The 22,132-nt window shown below is 39.6% G+C and overlaps 1 protein-coding gene across 2 annotated transcripts; it reads left to right on the top strand.

The window, feature by feature from the left end:
- The first annotated feature begins 1,103 nt into the window (after positions 1-1,103).
- LOC110867853 (putative F-box protein At1g47790) lies at positions 1,104-3,581 on the top strand. 2 transcript variants are annotated; one of them, XM_022116908.2, is made up of 2 exons: positions 1,104-2,401; positions 2,485-3,581. In XM_022116908.2, exon 1 carries the CDS (start codon positions 1,163-1,165, stop codon positions 2,318-2,320), a length of 1,158 nt encoding a protein of 385 aa, XP_021972600.1. In that variant the 5' UTR covers positions 1,104-1,162; the 3' UTR covers positions 2,321-2,401; positions 2,485-3,581. The 2 variants fall into 2 exon arrangements, with proteins under 2 accessions (XP_021972600.1, XP_035831033.1); XM_035975140.1 differs by having other exon boundaries at positions 2,470-3,581.
- The last annotated feature ends 18,551 nt before the right edge of the window (positions 3,582-22,132 follow it).

The raw sequence follows: 22,132 nt of genomic DNA, 5'->3' as shown, positions 1-22,132 counted from the left end.
CGAGTGGTTTGTGATGGTAATATCATTATTTGAACCTGGCATACCGAAGAACGCATGCCATATCCAAAGATCTTTGGACGCAACCGCTTCAAGCACGATGACTGGAACCCCGTGAAATCCACTAGTGTGAGTGCCTTGACATTGGGTAGGATAAAGTTCCCAAGGGCATTTCATACAATCTAAACTACCTAGCATCCCGGGTAGCCCATGATAATTTGCGTGATGTTCCAATATTTGTTGCATGTCACTGAAGGAGGGCTTTCTCAAATATCTTTTCCTATAAAGTTCTAGAATACACGAACAAAAGTTGTGAAGAGTTTCTCTAGCTACACGTGCAGACATTTTTAAATAGTTATCCATAATGTCCGAACTATTGTCGTACGCTAACTGCCTAAGTGCGGCCGTGACCTTTGGCCACGTACTAAATCCTAATTGCCCGGTTACATCGGGTTTTTGTTGGAAATAAACATATTTCTCCTCAAGATCTCTAGATATTCTTAAAAATAAGTTTCTACTCATATGGACGACGCCTAAACATTTTTTCATCATACTTAGGTTCCGCTGAGAAGTAATCGCTTACCAACAAATCGTTAGCGGTGTGCCGTTCACGAGCGATGTACCTTCTCCTCCGTTTAGGTTGTTGTGTCTCTTCCTCATCGTCTTCGTCTTCCACATTAGCTTTCACCACCGCCGCGATCGTTTGTAGAAATATTTCTGCACCATCGTCAGATGATGATGACGATTCACTATAACTTGAAGAACTCATGGCAATATTGTGTTTTATGTGTTTGATATTGTGTGAGAAAAATGTTAAATGTGGTAAGTATTTATAAAGGGAAAAAAGATTTTTTTTTTTTTTAAATAGACCCAACGGCTAGTTTGAACGGGTCATTCATAAACCGCCATGTCACCTTGCTCCCCCGCCCCCCGCCCGGCTTGAAACCCAAGCCCTAAGGACCACGCCCCCAACCCAAGCCCACCCGGGGTGGTGCCTTGGGCGTTTTCCCCCAACCCACGCCCTAACCCAAGCCCCATACCCCATGTCCTAAACTTGTGAACAAGTACACCACCTTGAAATCTAATTTCACCTCCAAAGCCCTATTTAGTTGTGAACAAACCTAAACTTGAAATCTAATTTCACCTCCAAAGCCCTGTTCAGAAAATGGAAACCCTAGAACAAGAACACCACCAATCGACGACCACTACAGTCCCAGATGAAATCATCGATGACATCCTCTCCAGACTCCCCGTCAAATCCATTCTCCGATTCAGATCAGTCTCCAAACCGTGGCTCTCCCGCATCTCCGATCCGTCATTCACCAAACTCCACTCCACCGATCACCACCACACTGGCTTATTCATTTCTGCCTACGACGAATCCCCCCACAAACACCACCTTCTCTCCGCCGCATGTGACGGTGGTCCCGTAACTCATCTCCTCACAATTGACTGCGCGTCTGATCATGATATCCCAGTAGCAGAACATTTGAACGGCTTAGTATTCTTTAATACCGTTAACGTGTTTACCCATTCCGCTAAAGCTAACCCTTTCGTTATTAACCCCAGCAGGCGTAAGTTTTTTAGGCTCCCTCATCCTTACACCGATAGAAATAGAATATGGCGTGTCTTTTACTATTTCGGGTTTGATGAGTCTAGAAACGAACATAAGGTTTTGATGATCAGAAAATTTAATTATCCTACTAGATTCGAGGTTATGATTTTCTCTTTGTCAACTTGTTCATGGAGAAAGATCGATGCAGAGTTCCCTATTGGTTTTAGTTGGGATCATTTGCACTTCTACAGCAAAAGTGTTTGTGTTAATAGTGTAATACATCTATTGTGTCAAGACAGTTTATCGCTTCTCATTTTGGCGTTTGACCTGAGAACAGAGATGGTTTCGGTTATCAATGTACCTCAAATTTCTGTGCCCGATTATGATGATGAGCAACCTTGCATCATAAAAACCAATGGCTGTATAGGAGTTGTTGACCGTGATTATAATCTTATGCTTGAAAACAATGAAATGCTTATTTGGATATTACAAGACTATGAAAACCGTGTTTGGGTCAAAGAAATCATTGCGTTTCCAGAGCCTTGGATCGAGTTAGGTGGGCCTTACCCGAATGATTCTGTTAATATGGACGAGATTATCTTTCGTTCAGGCAACTTGTCTGAGGATGTGACGAGTTTACTTGTCTATAACAAGAGGAGTAGAAATTTTAAATCATTACAATTCACCCCGGGTCATCAGTTTCCGTTCTCAACCTCATCACGGTTCAGTCTGATCAGGTGTTATGTTGAAAGCATGCTGCCTTTATAGAGGAGCAAACAAGACTTGATGATCCGATACAAGTTCTTCCACAAGCAAATCTTGGTTTTCGTATCTTACTTTGCAGTTCAGGTTTCACTGTGTTTGATGTCTTTTTTTTTTTTTTTTATGGAACTTTATGCTACTAAATAGTGTTTCAGAATCCTTTTGTGCAGTGTTCAAATTGTTAGGCCTTTTGGATAATTCCGGGCCTAGAAAGTCCTCAACTTTTGATCTTGACCATCCATAGTATCAAAATGACTTGTAGAAGCAACAGTTGAGGGAGGTTACACACTCTCTTTCCTGGCCTGCTGCAGTTTTGGCGACACGTATTCATGTTCTAATTTTAGACTCCGTGCTACTATTTCTTAAATTTAGCAATTCTATCAAAATCAGAACAGAATATATAATTCAAATGTCTTGATCGGAAGCCAATGTGAGCGATGGAACTACATATGATGTTCGCCGGAGCTGGAGGAGCTTTAGGTCATCCACCATCGGACTCTCGATACAATGTCATCATGAATGAAATGTGTTGACCGAAGCTGACCAGGACCTAGAATCTTAATCTTTTAACCATGGTGATGTTTCTGAAGCCCCTGCACAGTCATCTCTTGTGGTAGACCCATGGATCAACTTCATGTACATGTATCTGAAAAGTCATCTACAATGGAGTTAAGCACTCATGACATCAACCTCTTTGACCAAGTAAAATACCAATCATTTCCAGTTTGGTTTCAGTAGGGGGGGGGGGGCAAGTTATTTAAGTAAAAGTCAAGGGTTGAAATGGGTTAATTAGAAAAACAAGGTAACTACGGGTCAATATGGTTTGAACATTTTCAAGGAACGGTTCTTTAGGGTTGACTATCCTCAACCACGGGTTAGAGACGCTCCTCCAGTCCTCCGCCACAAACCTCCGCCGTCTCCTCCGCCACAAACCCACACCGTCTCCGACGTCTCCTCCTGCACAAACCCCCACTGTCATCATCATACACCCTACCAACTCCTGTGTTTCTCTGATGCCTTCATAGCAGCAGGTGCAGCAGGTACTCCACTCGAATTAATGTCATTCTTTCATATAATTATCCGTCATATTATACAGATCTGTTGTTAATTTTATGTACCAATACTGTATCAATCTGGATTACGAAATTATGGATGTTCATAGGGAAAATGCGTATAGGATTAGGGATTTTACAATCGTTTGAATCGATTATTTTGACAGTAATAGTGAACATCGGCAATTTTAATTTCATGCGATTAGTTGTTTACATATGTAATTTGTTATTAGTTGATAAACAGACTTGTAGGAATGTTTTTTTTTGTGTGATTATTAAGGCATTATTAAGCTAAATACATTTGTTACAGTAATCTGTTACTACACAGATTTAGAGTTCAGTAAACAGTCTTGTAGAAATGTTCATTTGTGATTATACAGGAATTATTAAGCTAAATACATTATAATTTATTTTATCTGTTTATTTTGGCTGAGTTTATCTCGATGATTGCTTTTTGAGATATGAGAATTATAGTTTTTTTTTGAAGCTTAAACTTGAAGGTAACAGTTCGATCAAATTTGTAACAGGTTAGAGCTAGTTATTTATAGGTATATGTCAAGTTGCAATTGTTTTGCTTCTCAAGTAGGTCTGTAATTTGGACAAAAATATATCGAATCTGTTTACATCTGAAGAAGCCCACTTTTTTGACCCGAACCCGTCCCGACCCGAACCTATTCTCAACCCAAACCAACCCGGACCCGTTTTAACCAGACAAAATTGCCCCTTGATGTACAATCTCTTAAAAAAAAAACATTTTTTTTAACTAACCCGACCCGACCCTACCTGAAACCCGTTCCGACCTGAACCCGTTTCAACCCGAACCAAAACAACCCTTTTTTAATTGACCCGTTTTGACCCGTGACCCGACCCAACCTGACCCGTTTGCCAGGTCTAATAAGAACCATATTATACGAGTTGAATAAATGTAATTTTATATAACAAATAAAGAAGTTATATCTTTAAAACCACGTGTTGAATAAATGTAACATTGTTTACCAAATAATAAAATAATACATCTTTAAAAAACCCCATTTATTAAACGAGTTGAAATTGCTTCTTATAAGAATATTTTAAAATAGAAATTGCTTTTATCCAATAAAATAAGGAGTGAGAAAAAGTAGTTTTTTTTTTTTTTTTCAAAAATTTAGTAAATACTTTTCAAATCACACATTTTGGTAAATAAGTTTTCCACCAACACCCTTTTGAGAAAAAAACTCGGGGAAAGAAAATAGTTGAAAATATGAAAAAACCATTTTCCTGAGATATTTTAAGGATAGAAGGGGAGGGGAAAAGAGGAAAAAGGGAAGAAAATTTGTACGTATATTTATCCTCCAAAATCGGAGAAATTAGGAGAGAAAATCATATCAATTACTAACTTACTCTCATATCTAATTAAAATGTTTTATGGTTAAAGGGTATAATGATAAAATTGTTTCTTTCTTTTCTTTTCCTCCTAACTCGGGAACACATAAAATTCTTGATTTCTTCTTTTTTCCTTTACTTTTTATTAAACTGGAGAACACGAAAAAAAATCACATCTTTTCCTTTCTTTTCTCTCTTAATATTCAGTTCATAGGTTTTTTTGGACATATTTTGAGTCTTTGTTTCCTCCTGTTCTCTTCAATACTATGGGATTCTCCATTGTGTTGAGTTTGTTATTGTCAATTCAGCATTTGAGAAGAGATATATAGGATGTGTCTATATGTTGGGACTCAGCAAAAAGATCATTAATTCTCAAATTAAGGCTCTTTTTTTTTTGTTTACAGTAATTGAAAAAAATTATGAGTATAGTTTGGAAAGATCCATCAAAAAATGGCAACTCACATTCAACATTCAGCGTTCTATTTGGTAAAAATAAATTGGGTAAATTACACTTTTCGTTCTTTATGTTTGTAGCAGGTTGCAATGGATAGCCTTTAACTTCAATAATTACGCTCACAGTCCTTTATTTGGAAAACTCATTACACGCTACGTCCTTTAACATTAACCTTGTTAAAATTATCAGTTAAGCCTCTCCATGTGCAAGGCACATGGAGGTATTTCGATCATTTTACCAGATTATTTTAATTTAAAGTATATTTATAAAAAATCAAAATCTAACTTTAAAAACACCAAAACTAAAAACATATATAAAATCATATTTTGCTCTTCTTCTTCTGCACATGATAATCAATCAAGAAAAAACCCAAATGTCGCCACCACCATATTCGACAACCCCCAGCACCATCCGATAACCACCACCCCAGCCTCTAGCAACCATGAGTGCCACCGCCATCTTTGCAACCACCATTGCTAGAAACCACCACCATATTCGCAACCAGCATCGAGTTCTAGGGTTTGGGGTTTGTTAACGAGGAAAGGCAAATCAGGTCTGCTTACAGTGAAGATTTCAGATGAAGGTGAAATGGGTGTGGCGATGACGGTGGTTTGTACTTTCTACGCCGCCATCAAGAACTTGTCGACGCAGCCTCTTCCCCGTCACCACGCCGGATCTACTGCCACCACCACGCCGGATCTACAACCACCTCCACCGGATCTACCGTCACCACCTCGTCCGATCAATACCCCCCCCCCCAAACTGGCTTGTTCACTTATGTCTTTCTCAACTCACTCGACACCATCAAAACCAAGCTCCAAACCAAAGGAGCTTCAGCTATAATGGTGATATGGGGAATATTAATGGTGTCAAAAGAGTTAATCACTCAAAGAATGCAGGCATGGGCAATCTTCTAAGGTTTTGTTAAGGATTTTGGAGAAAGGTAGGGTTTTGGGTCTTTATGGATTACCTTTCCACAATTTTGAGGAATTTGCCTACTGGGGTATTGAGTTATTTGTCTTTTGAGTACTTGAAAGTCTGTTTGGTCAAGTCGAAGCAGGCAAATTTGGAGCCATTTCAGAGTGTTTGTTGTGGGTATTTTTTTTATCAAATCGATGTGGGGGAGTGACAGGGGTGGCTAGATTTGGTGGTTTGTTGGAGAGAGAGAGATAGAGGGTAAAATGATATAAATGCCCTCACATGAGGTGCACATGATCTGACTTAACCTAAAATTTCAATCTGGTTAGTGTTAAAGGACGAAGGATGCAACAGGTTTTCCAAATAAAGGGCTGTGAGTGTAATTATTGAAGTTAAAGGTTATCCATTGCAACCCGCTACAAACATAAAGGATGAAAACTGTAATTTACCCAAATAAATTCTATTCTATAATATAACATTTCATGAATGGCCTTAGTAAACTAATTGGACAATAGTTAAATACAAATTACGATTGTGCCACTTGTTCCTTTTTTGTTTTCAAACGTTTACAGCAGGTCATGAATACTCAAAAGTCCAAACTACATGTATTAATTATTTACTAGTGGGGATGCCCGCGCGTTGCTGCGGGTATTTATATTTGGAACTAAAAATTGGCCTTGTTTATTATAAGAATATAACAAACTTTTGGTTAAAATCCTATATCAAGAATCCGATCTGCTTCATCAAGCACCTGGAAAAAAAAATCAAAGAATCGTGTTATCCTATGGAATATATACCATTGTTAGTCATTTACACACTTTCGCTTTATATAGTTATAGTAGGAAACCCGCGTGATGCGGTGGCGAAAAAATTTCGCAACACGGTACTCCTTTCCGTTGGTTTATCAACCCTCTTAGGATATTTTGCGCACACAAATAAACTGCTTGTTACAGCGGGCGGGAATCCGGCTGGTTTCGGTGCACTTGAATCATTTTTCGGTGGATACACTCGTTCATCACAACCACCATCATCTTCATTTGCCCCGTATGATTGATCTTTCTACAACATTTTGACCACTTACATTTAAAAAAAAAATAATAACATTAACAGGTTTGTAATAATTTTGAAGAAACAATATTAAAAATAGCTTACATCAATCTTGGGTGTCTTCAAAAGACAGACGAAGACAATCTATGGATATCAAATCATTTTAACATCAAGTAAATATGAAATCTACAGTCTGGAACAACAATAATGCATATAAAATCAAATAATTTCTAAATCATGGGAAAATAATCAAAAAGTTGAGAAGTTTAGAGAATACCTTTCATGTAATCTGACCGTATTCCATCTACAAACTTAACAAACCTTTTGCACTACAAACAATATGCTTTCATATAGTATCTAAACCCTACAAAATTATTATAGTTATGTCCATAACATGACAAACCTATCATGCATCCTCTTCATCAACTTCTTCATCTTCATCACCAATCAACTCATGCATTGGAGTTTCTTCTTCGAACAAACCAGAAACTGCAGATATTGGTTCAGGATTCTCTGTAACCATTGAAGGTACTAGAGCCATTTCAGGCACAGATGAACTTCCTTCAACTCCTTTACCCTTATCCTTCATCTGCCTTTCAAGTTCAGCTTGACGTTCAGCACGAAGGTCTTCTACTTTCAACTCTTCGAACCTTTGATCGACTGACATTCCAAGCATACTTTTGACCACTCTATTCAGCATATAGACTTCATGGTCACTTACCGCTTTAGCTGCTGCAAGCTCTTTGTTCTTAAGCTTGAAATATTCGCTCTGACCATCACGTCGATTCTTCTCTTCTTCAAGCTCAGACACGCGAACTTTTAGAATATCGATTTCAGTCTGATCAGCATCAACTTTCTTTGCCAATTCTTTATTTTCACTCTCTAACTTCTGCACACGAACTGCAAGAAGTTTTTCTCTATCAGCTACCTTCTTGTTCTCAGCTGCCAACCTTTTGTTTTCTGCAACAACTTCTTCAACTTTTCTTTCAACATTTCTAACTTGAGAAGCGTTTGCAAAGTCGAAATCTCCAACATCTAGCAGGTTATCTTGCGGTGTCAGAAGACCTTTACTAGAAGAACCAGGTTGTACTTGGGTGAGTGGAGGTGTGCCGAAGATATCTTGTGAAGTGAAAAATGGTTGTTGTGGTGGTGGTGTTGATTGAGGAGTAGGTGATGGTTGTCTTGGAGGTGTGGGAAGTCTGGGTGGTGATGATTGTTGTGGAGGGGTAGGTTGTCTTGGTGATAAGTGGTGAATCGGTGATTGTGGTGGTATTGGTTCAAGCGGAGGTGTAGAAGGCTTCTTCATAATCTTTTGAGGTCTCTTTGATACTCTAACCTTCGGAGTAGCTCTCTTACGACCAGCAGCTTTCTTTCTACCTCGAGGAGTTGATTGTGACTCAGAAACATCCTCCGGTGAAGGAACATAAGGAGCATCATCCTTTTCTTGCCTCTTCCTCTTCCTGATCAACTTTTCTTGTTCAATCTCCTCATTCATTCTTCTTTCACGTTCAACCTCATCTACAACTCCGTCTTCTGATGAACTTGAAGAACTACTTGTATCTTTATCAACGTCATCGCCTTCAATATCATCTATCAACTTCTCTTTCTCTTTCTGAATATCAGTAGTAACAGTCTGCACAACATTTTCAACAAAATCTGTACCTGTCTCAAGCATCTCTGCATCAAACATTAAATCATCTCCAGCATTCACCTCTTGTTCCTTTTCAACATTCACAGCAGGAACATCTTCTTCAGGCTCATCGATCAACATAGTTTGTGCCTTTTTCTTTTGCTTCTTCTTTGATTTAGACGAAGAACCTTCACCTTGTTCCGCTGTAGGAGTCGCCAATCTGCGTCTCCTTCCAGATTCTTTCACGTACCATTCATTCCTTATGTCTTTGAATTTTTCCAGAATCTTCAGCTCATCAGCGTATAATGCCTCCTTCATTTCTTCCTGATTCCTCCAGTTCTGATGATTCTCTGGATCAGGATCAACATACTTCACATCTTTGATGTACCCAAAGTTTTCAATCACAAGATCTGGCTCTGGGTGATTTGGATGGTATTTGATTAACTGCTTCAACGTGTTGTTCGACATGTGAGCTTGTACTAAAAGATCATTTTGAATGTTTCTATCTATCCCTGGATATGCGTGATCGATTAACATCTGCACAAACCGTGGATACTTCCATGCTCTAACATTCGTTGTAATGTTCTCCGCCATGTAGTGAAACACTATATGCGAGAAATTATACTTTTTGTTCAAAACCAACGCCGTCAGCATATTCATTTGATAATCTCTCATCTGATCATAGCAACCCTTTGTGTGACTTAGCGAAATCAGAATACAATGAATTAGAAACTTGAAAGACTTCTGAAATTTCGACTTCAGATAATTTCCCGTGTTCAATGCACCTCTGTATCCCAACCTAAGCATGCAACCTTTCACCATCCTCTCAGGAAACCTCGTAGGATAGTTAGCTTCATCTGGAAAGTTCACAACTTCACGTACAAGAGCTTCTGTCACCAAGATAGTCTCTAACTTCCCATTAACTTCCACTATCGATGAAATGACTTTGTTTTCCTCATCATAACTAGCATTCTTCCAGAAACGGCCAATGTGTGATCTGTAGATTGGCCTTTGGTCCGTCAGCGCCTTCTTTATTGGAATCCAGTCCATGAAATCTAATATGCTACTGAAATTCGACAATAACGGATTCTTTTCAACATCCAGATCACAGCAACTATTGTGAACTGGATCAAACACAACATTCGCCGATGCCTGCACAACAAAAACATGAACAATGATTTAGAAAAATTTCAAATTTTGAAATTCAACATTGACCAAAAAGCGGACCAAAGATGTACACATAGGCGGACCATATGAATACAACATAAGTGAATCTCACAAGAAACCTATGAGCGAACCACCAAACAATGTGCATAGAAGCGAATCTATCCTTAACAAGACTAAAACGCGAACCTAGTCTATCATGAATAAGCGAACCATTACACATAATGCACTAAAAGCGGACCTAGTATGAAAAACACACAAAAGCGAACCATACCTAGCACGAATAAGCGAACCACTATACACAGTGCACCAAAAGCGGACCTAGATATGTTCATAAGAGCGGACCTAAAGAATGTTCCTAAGGGCGGACCTATATAAGTGACTAATGAGCGGATCTCTTGTGTGCTTAAAAGCGGACCTAAAGAATGTTTGTCTGCAAAAATGGTCCTACAGTTAAACATGCAATACCTACTTAAAGCCTAAAATTGATCTTGGATCTAGATTCGACACTCATATCCGAGACTAGGGGTATCTTTTGATTTCATCAAACATGCCTAAATAATCCTAGATCTAAGACTGAACCCAACCATCTACGATATCTTTCACAAAACTGTCAAATTAACAACCATCAAGCACAATACTATCATCTACACTATCAGACGACACTAATAATATGTTCAATCTTAGCAAATATGACAGTTCAAGACACATAATACCGGTTCGTTCATAACAGATAGCCACAGATAGCCGACACAACATTTTGAGCATGAAATTGAAGAAATTGAGAGACTACTTACCTTGCCCATGATGAATTAAGTAGAGATCTAACAGGAAATGATGTTAAAAGGGCAAATCAGTGTGTAATCGTGAAGAACAATGAGGATCGCTCGAATCGCCTCAGAGGATTTGTCAGAAAAGCAGACCGTGTAATGAGAGTGTAATGACACAATAAGCGGACCCCTGTGCTATTTATATGGGGACAGGTCCGCTTATACGACATGTACTCAGGAGCGGACCACAAGTTACCTTAGACAAATAAGTGAACCTAATGTGTCCTTAAAAGCGAACCTGCCTTGATTTTTCAAAAAATTAATTTTTTATTCAATTTTTCACTTTTCCGATTAAGCACAGTGACACCCAGCTGACCAAGTCCAAGTCAATGACCTTGGTCAACTGTTTGACCCACCAAGTCCAAGTTAATGGCCTTGGATGATCAGATTTATGAAGTACCCTGACGTTTCATTTCAAAAACAGTTCAATTTAATGAACTTTCGAACATTTCAACCATTCACACGTTTTAACTTTCAAACTCAATACCAATCTCAGTTTGCAATCATCAGCTTACCCAACCCTCATCAATCTCTGACATGATCTGCACACAGGTTTTGATCTTCCAATTCCCAATATCGGTTGTCGAAAATAAAATGAGAAATGAAAATCTTTTGGATTTTATCTGAACAAACTGAAACTATGTACACACAATATTTTAGTGAGCGTGTTAGGGGATCATATCAGCTGCCGACAGAACACAAGTACCGTTAAGCTGATATTACATTTTAAGCATTAAACAATTCGCATAGATTGCCGATATATTGATCCACTTAAATTTTCACAAAACTTTCAATCTGTTCGGGATACGTGATTAGTGTTTTAAGACTTAAACGTTTACATGTGTCCCACCTCAGTATATACTCCCGTATCCAGATCCCAGTATTCAGTCTTACAGGTAAATATACCACAGCTGATATCTGTTGGGGGTAAATGCGAAACCGTGAGAGCTCAGGTCAGAACTTCCGTTCAGCAGAGAGATGACGGTTCGACTTTAAGGTGGGTCCCCTTTAGAGGATCTTTTATTTTCAACAGCAGCGACTATCAATTTTATTGTTTCATCAGCTTGCTGAGGGTGAAGCTTATGTTTCAAAGCTTTTTGCGGAAAGTATTATCCGGGGACTAGGTCAGTATTTCCATACAGCAGAAGTCCCGGGATAATACCCCAGATATCACCGAGCATAAAGACCTAGTATCTCAGAATACGGGACCTTTCAAACAGGATTTCAGGGGTTACCTATATATCCTGGAGGTGTTCCCCACGAAAACGCAAGTTAAATTTAGGTTTATATCCCAAACTGATCTACTAATTCTGTAATAACCTACCGGCACATCTTTAGCGAGACTGCTTAATTGCATTTTTACATTACAATTCTTTAGCGTACTGCGTCCGTCTAGCTGATGTACTATCATTTCCCCTATACTACACAACTCTTTTTGACATTTTTTAATGTTTTTGGATTTTTATGATTTTATCATGTTTTAGTATTTTTCTGCGAATTTCTCCCCCTAAAACTAAAACATATTTTTGTGTTTTTGTTTTTATCGAAAAGCAGGAAATACAACTGTACAAAAGAAAGTGACAACACGACACGGTTCATGTCAGATCGCCGCCCAGCTCGGCTTCACATTCGATTACCCTCCCAGATTGCAGATTTTTCATCCCGTTTAACCTCAAAAGATAGTAAAATCTCTTTTTATCAAAAGGTTTTGTGTAAAAATCAGCTTTCTGATCATCGGTGCCCACATGTTCAATCCGTATTAATTTCTTTTCGTGACAATCTCGTATAAAATGATGACGGATTTCAATGTGTTTTATTTTCGAATGGTGAACCGGATTTTTAGTAACATTTATGGCCGCTTCATTGTCCACAAATATCGGTGTATCCAAGAATTGCAAACCGAAGTCACGCATCTGCTGTTGGATCCAGAGGATCTGCGAGCAACAGCTAGAGGCTGAGACGTACTCAGCCTCACATGTGGAGAGCGCAACTGCAGTTTGTTTCTTGCACTGCCAAGTAACGAGCCGAGTTCCGAAGAACTGGCACCCAGCAGTGGTGGACTTTGCATTCTGCTTACAGCTACCAAAATCTGAATCAGCGAAACCAGATAAAGTAAAGTCACCCGAACGAGGGTACCACAAGCCGATGCTTGGGCAGCCCTTCAAATACCGTAAGATGCGTTTGACAATCGTCAGGTGTGATTGCTTCGGATTCGACTGATATCTTGCATAGAGACATGTCGGATATATGATGTCGGGACGAGAAGCTGTGAGATACATTAACGAACCAATGATCGATCGGTATAACGTTTTGTAGGTCCCTCGGAGGTTGAGGTTTAACCTATTCCTTGTTATACAAACCCACTAGCGAGTGCGGAATCCAAGCTAGCAAGCAAACCGGGTTGAGACAAGCATAAACACAAACACACAAGGATTCACCGATTAACACCACTGTATTAATACGAATGAAGGTTCCGGTTACAAGCACAATGTTTACAAATCTAACTTGCAAACTCTCTAGTGTGTGTGTGTGTGTTTTGATAGAATGCTCTCAACTCACTATGTGTGCATCTATCTCACTAGTCTCTCAAGTCTCTTTCTAACACAACACACTACATGGGTATTTATACCCACACACAGCAGGTCTGGTCAAAGGATTAGACAGACTGTCCGAAGGACTATCTGTCGACCACAATTGCCATCGAAGGATCCATATATACTTCGAAGGATAGCATATCCTTCGAAGTCCATCAGTATCCTTCGTGGTTTATCTTTCGAGCCAATCGAAGGATAGACATAATCCTTCGATTGCTCATCCTTCGACTCAGACACTTCACATAATATATTTCTAACTGTTGAGCCAAGTCAAACCAGGAGGACGGTTGACTTGGTCAACTTACAGGACTGACAAAGACATCGTTTACATATAGACCGAATACAGACAAAGTACAGACACAAGTGCATCAACAAACTCCCCCTTGGCTGTAGCTTTGTCTTTATCTTCTATAGTTGTGAACTCATTTCGAACTTCGATGGTCTTTGGTCTTCGAGTTCTCGTTCCGTGAGTCGTGTCCACAAATATGTATCAACAAACTCCCCCTTGGACACTACTCACAAGATTCGCCTTGATGTCTTCAATGTCGGAGGATCTTGAAAGTCTTCACATCTTGAGAGCAGAGAGTGTATCAACAAACTACCCGTATCATATAGGAAGTGTGTTGACAAACTCCCCCTTAACATAAGCTCCCCCTTGAGTTATGCTCGTGAAATACTTTATCTTAATGAAGTGAGATCCTTGTGGTGTTGATGATGGCCAGCGGCAACTCGATCATCTTCATCAGTTGAGTGCCTTCACGTCGCGTATTCATTCCAAAGCTTTGTCATCGACTATGTTCTCCCAGCCTTTAGAATCTGCACATGCAAGAAATCTAAACGCGTAATGAGAACAACTGCTTGGAATATAGTTAATCATAAACAAGTGACACACGGATGACCATGTCACAATCAAACACCGTCCGACAGTTTGAAAGTTTTTCAAATTTATCAATTTCAGATTTCAACTTTCAAAACATGCAAATTTCGACTGTTTATGAAGATTTAGTCATTTCGGTTTTCGTTCAGGTTTCAGGCAACGAAGACTCGAGTTCCAACATCGTACGATCGAAAATAAAATAGAAATAAAATCTTTTTGGCTTTTATAAAGGTTAAATTAAAACACACCTAAAATCTTTTTGGTATTTTTGACTTTTCTAAATGTAAATACTGAAAGCAGTAAATAAATATATATACATACATTCTTTTTGCGAGTTTCGAGGGTAAGAGAATCATATCAGTGTACGGTCATGCCAAAACACTCTTGTTGTTCAGTTAGTTAACATTAAGATAAGCATCCTATAACAATTATCGGTATTGTTGTCCACTTAAGCTCAACTTATCAGATGTAATCATGTTTAGAGGATACGTTAGTGTATGATTTATACTTACCGACCGGTGTTCATCCACATCACGACACATTCCCGTATCAAGGTATGCACGAGGGTTCATCTTACCGGTGAGTATACCGATTATCATCTGTTTGACCGTATATGATGTGAGATTCTCACTTATTTTGATTTGAAAACAAGCCCTTTGTGATATAATCACTTATTGATGAGGAACTTGATTTTCATATGCATGAGGGCACAGGTGCAAGTCCGTGAACAGGTCAGTACTTCCGTACAGCAGAGAGACGAACTTGACACCCGGATAATGTGATATTTTATCACTTATTTGATTTGGACATGTGATTGTTTATCACTTATTGAGGTCGAAAGCAGTATGCAATATGTACACGTATGTATAGTATCATGGAAGATCTAGACTTGCGTCCCCGTTATTTTTCGGTAAAAGATACAACCATGATACCCAGATGATAAGCAGCATAAAGACCGAATATCTCAGAACCTCGGCAATCTATCAAACGAAATTTCGGTACTAAGACCATATGCCAATGAATGGTTCCCACCTGGTCTTCAGTCGGTTAAGATTTATATCACCCTGCACACTTTAAAATGATTGTGAGCCTACCGATACATCTTATATAGAGCTGCTTATCGTTTTTCATTTAAGGTTTAAAGAGGTTTGGATAGACCACTGATGTACTATCATTTTCTCTTTTGCTCGCCAGGAAACTCATTTTTGTTTTTCTATTGTTTTTGTGTTTTTGAAATTTTTCGATGTTTTTGGATTTTCTGATTTTTGGATTTACTCCCCCTAAAATCAATAAACTAAGACAAATTTAAAAACACAAAGTATTTACAAAAATGATTTTCCGATGTTGGTTTTACTCTTGCTTGACCTTAATGCCGGTTACCCAAATTAAGTTTTTATCAGAAAAAAATTTATCGAATTTTGGGAAAATCAGTTGGCACGTCGGTAAGCGGTGCGGACCATAACAACATTGACGAGTTTCATAGAGAAACAATCACGTGTGAGGTGATATGCGAGATCAACGTGTCAGGCCAAAGAGTGCTGTACGAGACGATATAATTCATAAAGCAGCTTAAATATCGACAAGCATAGGAGAGATTAGAAATTTAAAACCGTATCCTGCAACTGTTTCATGCATTGCAAGGAATCTGAGCGCTCTCCCAACTGGATATCCACCCGGTGTGGATTTCAAAGTCGAATCTGCAGCTACTGAGAAATCTCTTCACAGCAACATGATCAAAAACCTTTTGTTCCGGCTGGTCTTCCACATTGTACCAGCGAAGGTCTTTGTCTTTCTCTTTCAGAAGCGGTGTGCGAATGTTCAATCTACACCACGGCATCTGCACATCGTTCATTGTATTCTTTCCTGAGAACCCGATTAAAAACCATAGCAACCAAATTTTGGTGCATTCTTCATCTGGTCGAATTTTGCAACTTCATTCAACCACATTCTTTCACCAACATATTCTTCTTCTTTTCCTTTTCTTTCCTTTCTCTCCATCAATGACAACATCATTCTCCTAGATGTATCAATATTTCGGAGTCTATGTCGCCAATCTTGTGCATGGACGCTCCACTATCAACAATCCTAAAACTATCAATAGTTCCTCCTGGAACATCCTGCACACTCATTCAGAGATTAGTTGGAGAGGGGGACCCAAGCCTTCACAGACTTGGGTCGTCCGTCATCATCGAGAATTGTAACATCTATTTCCCGATGATTCGGAATTGATGTAGCTCCCCCTGAAACAGTCACCGGTTTTGGTATCCAAATTTGTTTCTGTTTTTCATGTTTAACATCCGATTTAACAGATTTTGTTTGGATGACCTCCGGTTTTAAAACTTTTTCAAATACCGTGGTTCTGTGTGAGGGGGTTGATGCAGGACTGCAATCTGTCATATCGAACTTGTCTAGCACGTCCTTTACATACTTTGTCTGATGAATGAAGATTCCATCAGGCAATTGTTCAACTTGTAACCCGAGGAAGAACTTCATCTCCCCCATAGAACTCATTTCAAACTTCTTCTTCATTACAATCTCGAACTCTTTGCACAAATCATCGTTGGTGGAACCGAAAATGATATCATCCACGTATATCTGCACGATCAGCAAGTGGCCTGCTTCTTCTTTTGTAAACAGAGTGCTGTCTACTGTGCCTCTCGTGAACCCGTTGTCCAGCAAGTAGGTGGAAAGCGTCTCGTACCAGGCTCTCGGGGCCTGGTGTAATCCGTAAAGAGCTTTATCCAGTAGAAACACTTTGTCTTTGTGTTGTGGGTCTGAGAACCCCGGCGGTTGACCCACATACACTTCTTCTCGAATCTTGCCATACAGGAATGCTGATTTAACATCGAGTTGATAGACTTTGAAATCTTTCCAAGATGCAAAGGCTAGAAAGATGCGAATTGCTTCAAGCCTTGCAACTGGCGCGTAAACCTCATCATAGTCTATTCCCTCCTGCTGGCTGAAGCCTTGGACCACTAGACGTGCTTTGTTCCTCACCACGACTCCTCTATCATCTCGTTTACATTTAAAGACCCATTTCGTCTTGATCACCCTCTGATTCTTCGGCAGATCGACCAGTCTCCAGACGCCCAGTTTCTCAAATTGTTGCAGCTCTTCCTGCATTGCATTAACCCAGCTGTCTTCGGTCAACGCTTCTTTGTAAGTCTTGGGCTCTATCTGCGAAATAAAACATTTGAGTGGGACTTCTTTCTGCATATCAGCGATAGACGAATAAAAACATGTAAAAGCACGGTCTATCTGATGTCTCGTCTTGACACCACTCTGTAGATCGCCAATAATTTGTTCTGAAGGGTGGTAAGACAGCGTCCGTGGCATCACCGTGTCAGGCACCACTACTTCCGATTCCAGATTCGAAATGTAGAGAGCAACGGTTTGATCAACTGCATCCTCTGATGTCTCATTTGGTTCCTCGTCAAAGGTAGGAGCGGGTTCCTCCTCTGAGTCGTCAGAAACGTCAAACGACGGAGCTGATTCCTCTGGCGGTACATGAATATTTCCACTTGGTCCTGCTTCATCATCGTGAGTACCCACGGTGGGTATAGGAACATCTAGCGGTCTAGATACTGGCTCTTGTGACTGACTTTGCTGATACAGGTACATAAGAGCAAGTTCCTCATCACTCGGCTCGGGCGGCAAATGAAACGATTCCCAGAGCTTGTCGTAGTCGAACAGGAATCTTTGTCCGGGAAGTTGTTGCAATGGCGTGTGCTTCTGACAATCCACATGATGGACCTGAATCACCTTCCCCAGACATGGTACAAACACCCTTTTTAGTGGGCTGGCGTAACCTACAAAGAACCCTTCATTAGCTTTTGCGCCGAATTTACCATCAACATCTATAAAAGTACACGGAGAGCCAAAAGGTTCTAGGAACTCAAGATTTGGCTTGTAACGGTGCAGCAGCTCAAAACACATCTTTTTGTATTTCTTCACGGTGAGAACTCGGTTCAAGGTATAGCATGCCGCTGAAACTGCTTCACTCCAGAAGTAAATCGGAAGCTTGGAATCGGCCAACATTGTACGTGCAGTCTCGATCAGGGTCCTGTTCTTTCGTTCAGCTACGCCGTTCTGCTGTGGTGTGTACGGCGCACTGAATTCATGAAGTATCCCTTTCTCGTTGCAGAACTCGTACATATTATTATTCTTGAACTCCGTTCCGTTGTCGCTCCGAATTCTCCTAATTGGCAGCTTGTACACCGTTTCCATTTTCTTAAACAATATCATCAAAGTCTCGAACGTTTCATCTTTTCTCTCCAAACAAGCAACCCACGAAAACCTCGAATAATCATCTGTCACCACCAAGCAGTAAGAATCCCCGCTGATGCTTTTGACATTGACAGGCCCGAAGAGATCCATATGCAATCTCTCAAGAGGTAACCTGATAGTGTTGAGCATCTTCGGCGGATGTGACTTTCGAACCTGTTTACCCTTTTTACAAGCAATGCAATCATCAGGCAAATGAAAATTCTTAACATTCACACCCTCAACTAGATCGTTGTGCACCAGAAAATTCATTTTACGTACATGAATATGTCCCATTTTTCTGTGCCACATTACCGATTCTTTTTCAGTTGATTTTGATTTAGTGACAAAACATTGTTTTTGAGGAGTTGTTGGCATTGCAGCGCTCATATCTAGAATGTAAAAATCGTTAACCCTCGGAGCGCGCAACAGCACCAACTCATCAGGGACTTTAAACCCTGGCTTTAAAACCAAACACTCTGATTTTGTAAAATGAACGCTAAAATCCTTATCACATATTTGTGATATGCTTAACAAATTGTTTGTCAACTCTACAATGTAGTTCACTTTGTCAAAAGATATCACTCCGTTGGTAAGCTTTCCCTGGCCGACAATTCTGCCACCTTGGTTTCCAGCAAACCCTACGTAGCTTCCATTTATAGCCTTGACATCATACAAGAGAGCTAATGACCCAGTCATGTGGCGTGATGCTCCACTGTCCATAATCCACCTCGAAAGAACAGACTTGGGCAGCCCCTGCAACCAGCACACAAACACATTATTCAAACAATGATGCCCACGACTTCTTAACTTCCGACACAGATCCAAAAACTACATTACACTTCTCATTTGTTTTAGGAAAGTTAAATGTGACATTTGAAGCATTTTCTTTCACATCTTGTTTTACTTTGCTGTTAATTGTGGGAAATTCTGATAAAAACTTATCAAGCTCAGACTCAAATTCAACAACATCATCTTTAACAAGATTTGACTCATTTTTCAAAACACTTTCCATTTTCTTGATTTCAACTGGAGGTTTCGATTTCACGATCCACGATTGATTTTCAAAAACTTTTGCTTTGGGGTAAAACTTTGAAGTCTTGTGAGACTTAGAAGATTCGCCAATCTCGAAACTCGACTTCGGCTTATCCTCCAACTTCAAGGTTTCACCTCTTCTAAGAATACGGATCGGAGAAATCATTTCTTTTTTACCCTTTGAAACAACCGGTGATTTTGGTCGAGATTTTTGAACGATTTTTTTTGAAACACTTTTGTTTTGAACCTTAGGTTTTTCAACCTTTGGTTTCTCAACCGCTTGTTTTTGAACAGATTTTTCAACAACCGGTTTCTTAAAAACTTTCTGACACTGTTTAGCCATGTGTCCAATTTCATTGCAGCGATAGCACACACGTTTATCATACTCTACAAAAGTGGTATTAACAGTTTCCACTTTCAGCTTCTGTGCTGCATTGAAATCGTCCACGGCCTTTTGACTAAAAATGTATTCTTTTTCATTCTCAGTGCTAGGACCAGCAACAAACACATCATCTATTCTATCCTTTGGCTTGAACACCTGTTTAGCCATTTTCTTCTCAAAACCAATACCTTGTTTCTTAAACTGATTTTTCTTGTTTTGGCTTTTACCCACCCCATCTATCTTTTCCGGACTAGTGGGACGTGAAGAACCAACTGATTTTTTCAGTTTCGAAAAGAAATCATTTTTCTTGATTTCGTTAACACTCAGTTCAACCAACTTAAAAACTTTCTCAACATTCTCGAATTTGACGTTCTGAAGCGGAAACTCAATGTCGGAATAAAGTTTGTCAGTTCCAACCATAGTGTAAACCACCATGATCGGATCATCATTCGCACTTTTATCCGTTTTCGACAAATAACGATCTAAGAAATTCCCATCCTCCTCAGAATCACTGACAGACTCCACCGAGTTAGCCTTATCAGATTTTTCACATTCATCATCCAACACCTGATCAATAACAGTTTTGATAACCTGGGATTCGTTATCAGTATCAGATGCAGTGAAAGTGATGTCAATATTATCAGGTAACTCATTTTCAATTGTTTTCAGTTTAATGTTTAACGCAGCTTCCACCCCATCTGGATATTTCTGAGTATAGTGATTCCACATTGGGGGTGGAACGCTGTTGAAGGCAGGTGAAGCATGTGGCTGTTGAGGTACAATTTGTTCTAACACATAAGATGAAGCCACATAACTCATCAACTTTTGATCAATTCTGTCATTTTCAATTTTAACCAACTCAAGTTCTTTTCTTAAAGATGCGATCGTGTCAAGATGAAAATTAACTTCTCTTTGTTTGTCAAACAACGTGGATTGTGCCAGCTTTGTTGCTTTATCATTTTCAATACTCTCTTTTTGGATCATTTTGATTGACCTAGATAACGTGTCATATGCCTCTTTTACTTGTTCTAAATCAAACTTCACCAAATCAGTATGTTGTTTCAATTCCTGATACTTAGTATCTTTTTCAAGACACTCCATGCAAGGTTGTGAACAACGTTGACATGGTGTTTCGGGGATTGAAACATTTTCAACTACAATCTTATCCTCACACACAACTTTACCAACTTGATTCGACTCTGACTCAGACGATTTGAAAACGTTGACCTCTAGGACTCCAATTTCCTCTCCTAGAACTGACATCTTAACAACTGACTTCTGGAAATCTGTGTCTACCTCTTTTAACTTTCTCATCAACGCTTTGTCTGCAATTTCCTTTAGAGCCTCTCCATTCATTTCCTTTGAAACGTCGATCACCTCCTCGACTGCTTCTTTCTCTTCTTCAAATCTCGGACACGTTCCAGTTCTCGGCTCTTCAAAGTAATCTACAAAAGAATCAAAAACGTTAGGAGGCAGAATAGATTTCATTGTATAAACAAATTCCTCCTGCCGTGATTGAAAGTTGAGAACTTCAGTCACTGATTCCTCAGCCTCTGCAGCATTTTCCGTAGAAACCTTTTCCACTACTTCATGAATCACCTCATCAACACCCTCAGTAACTTCTTCAACAACAACCTCAGGAACTACTTCACCGACAACCTCAGTAACCACCTCATCGATAACCTTCGACTCTGCAACTGTCTCAGTAATCTCAACTACCTCAGCCATCATTGCTAGATCATCCTTTCCTGGAATAAACTTATCCCAACTAAACCCAGAAGCGACTTTTTCATCATCTTGGTTTACAATAAGTGCCTTCTCTGGTTTATTCTCGATCTGAGGCCTCTGAACAGTTGGCTGTTGATTTGGGCTGTGATAGATTGCCTGTCTGTAGTAGTCGTTTGTGAACGGGTTTTGATGATTATTCATTTCACGGTTGGGGCATTCACGTTTGAAGTGACCACGTTCTTTACACTTAAAACAAGTAACCTTCGACTTATCAAACCCTAACTTTTGATCAGGGCCTGACAGACTGCTTCGACCAGTAATCTCCATAAAGCGTTGAGCTCTGCGTACCAGACTCGCCATGCACCACTTTATATCTATCAATTCAAGTTCTTCAGGATCGATCTGGTCGTAATCCTCTTTTGTCATATCAGGATTACCGATCCTTCCTGCTACCAAACCTTCATAAGCTTCCAGAACTGATG

The sequence above is a fragment of the Helianthus annuus genome, chromosome 7 (genome assembly GCF_002127325.2).
Source record: "Helianthus annuus cultivar XRQ/B chromosome 7, HanXRQr2.0-SUNRISE, whole genome shotgun sequence".
NCBI lineage: Eukaryota > Viridiplantae > Streptophyta > Magnoliopsida > Asterales > Asteraceae > Helianthus > Helianthus annuus.
This window is presented reverse-complemented; position numbering and strand designations above follow the sequence as displayed.